Genomic DNA, 2,345 nt, shown 5'->3' with positions numbered 1-2,345 from the left:
CAGACGGGGAAGTTTTTGGGGTACATGGTGACTCGGAGAGGCATTGAGACTAATCCAGAAAAAGTTCAAGCACTATCCTCTATGGGTTCTCCTCGAAACATCCAAGAAGTGCAGCGATTGACAGGAAGGATTGCCGCTCTAGCCCGATTCATATCTCGATCCGCAGATCGAAGTTTCCCATTCTTTAAGGTACTTCGGAAAACTAAAATTTTGAATGGAATGATCAGAGTGAGAAAGCACTGCAGGAGTTGAAAACTTATCTTAGGGAACTCCCTCTCCTGAACAAACCGGTCCCTGGAGAGGAGCTCTTCGTGTACTTGGCAGTCACTCCTCAGGCTGCGAGTTCGGTTCTAGTCAGAAGAGATGATGCAATTCATCAGCCAGTCTATTTTGTGAGTCACGCTTTAAAGGGGGCAGAGCTCAATTATACTACTCAAGAAAAGTTGTCCTTGGACCTCGTTATCATGGCCAGAAAATTGAGGCCATATTTCTTATCACATCCTATCACTGTGCTCACTAACAGTGTCCTGGGAAAGATGGTCTCACATCCAGATACCTCGGGAAGATTGATTAAGTGGGTTACCGAGCTCAGTGAATACGATATCAAGTTCGAGCCCAGAACTGCTATTAAAGCCCAGGCTTTAGCTAACTTTCTGGAGGAGACTGTTTAAGTAATGGAGGAGGAACAATGGAAGATCTTCGTGGATGGTTCTTCTTGTCGAACAGGAAGTGGGGTCGGAATCGTAATGATATCTCCTTGGGGGGAAGAGACCAAGGTTGCGGTGAGGTGAACTTCCGAGCCTCCAATAATGAGGCCGAGTACGAAGCACTTTTGGTCGGGCTAAGGGCTGCTCGAAGCATGGGTGTTACTCGGGCCGTCCTCTATTCTGACTCTCAATTGGTAATACAGCAAAGTAAGGGTAAGTTCGAGGTGAAAAATGAGAAAATGGTCAGATACGCCCAAGGTATTGAAACAGCTAAGGAGGACTTCTCAGAGTTAATCATGAAACAAATCTCTCGAGCTGAGAACGAAGCGGCAAATAGGTTGGCCAAAATGGCCAGTTCTCTTGATCATCCCCCGGAACCAGAGCTAGTCGGACAAGAGCTTGTCTCGCAAATTGATCATCTCCAAGCTGAGAAAGTAGATATGTTGGAGGAAGATTGGGGATACGAGATTCAGCAATACTTATGTCATGGGAAAGTCCCGGCTGAATCAAAAAGAGCTCGAGAAGTCAAGAGGAGGGCACTCCGCTTCTCGCTCCTGGATGGAATACTGTATAAGATATCTTTTTCTAGACCTCTCTTGAAGTGTTTGGGTCCAAAAGAAGCTGGTTATGTCCTTCGAGAAATCCATGAAGGGTGTTGTGGTAATCACCTAGGGAGTGTATGATGGCAGGCTTCTTCTGGCCAACCATGAAAAAAGATGCGCTAATGATGGTAAGATCATGTTATAATTGTCAAAAGCATGCTAATTTACAATGGCAACCAGCCGAACTTATGAGGTCAGTTGTCTCTCCTTGCCCTTTCGATCAATGGGGCATAGACATTGTGGGACCATTTCCCATAAGCACAGGTCAAAGGAAATTCTTATTAGTAACAGTAGATTATTTCTCTAAATGGGCGGAAGCCGAACCATTGGCTAAAATCACTAAAGGGGAGATCTTAAAATTTTTATGGAAGAACCTGGTGTGTCACTTTGGGATACCAAGGAGGCTTATATCTGACAATGGGAGACAATTTTGTGGCTCTAAAGTTCGGGAATGGTGTAAGGAGATGAAGATAGAGCAGATATTTACATCGGTGGCTTATCCCCAGAGCAATGGACAGGTCGAGGTCACTAATAGATCCATTGTGCACGCTCTTAAAACACGTCTGAACTCTGCTAAGGGGAAATGGGTGGAAGAACTACCTAGTGTATTGTGGGCTTACCGAACAACGGCTCGGATCGGAACTAGAGAAACACCGTATAACTTAGTGTATGATACTGAGGCTGTCCTGCCAGCAGAAATCGGACAAGAAAATGCTCGGGTGATAGGATATGGACCAAATAACGATGAATGGAGGGCCATGGATTTGGACCTAATAGATGAAAAGAGAAATTGAGCAGCTGTTCGGATGGCTACTTACCAGAAGAGGATGGCTCGAGCATACAACAAAAGGGTGCGGCCTCGGTCGTTCGAAACAGAGGATTTGATCATGAAGAGAATCCAGTTTTAGGGAGAATGAGGAAAATTAGACCCGAAATATGAGGGACCTTACGAAGTTATTGGGAAAGCAGGAATTGCAGCTTACTATTTAGAAGATGCTGAGGGAAAGAAAACCAAGTGCCCATGGAACGTCCAACA

The 2,345-nt window shown here is 45.2% G+C and overlaps 1 protein-coding gene across 1 annotated transcript; it reads left to right on the top strand.

Annotated features, from left to right (window-relative positions):
* The first annotated feature begins 688 nt into the window (after positions 1–688).
* LOC140835256 (uncharacterized) lies at positions 689–1,390 on the top strand. The gene has a single exon (XM_073200745.1). It carries the CDS (start codon positions 689–691, stop codon positions 1,388–1,390), a length of 702 nt encoding a protein of 233 aa, XP_073056846.1.
* The last annotated feature ends 955 nt before the right edge of the window (positions 1,391–2,345 follow it).

Source organism: Primulina eburnea, chromosome 6 (assembly GCF_022965805.1).
Source record: "Primulina eburnea isolate SZY01 chromosome 6, ASM2296580v1, whole genome shotgun sequence".
Classification (NCBI taxonomy): domain Eukaryota; kingdom Viridiplantae; phylum Streptophyta; class Magnoliopsida; order Lamiales; family Gesneriaceae; genus Primulina; species Primulina eburnea.
The sequence above is the reverse complement of the archived record's forward strand: the minus strand, read 5'-3'. Positions and strand labels throughout refer to the sequence as shown.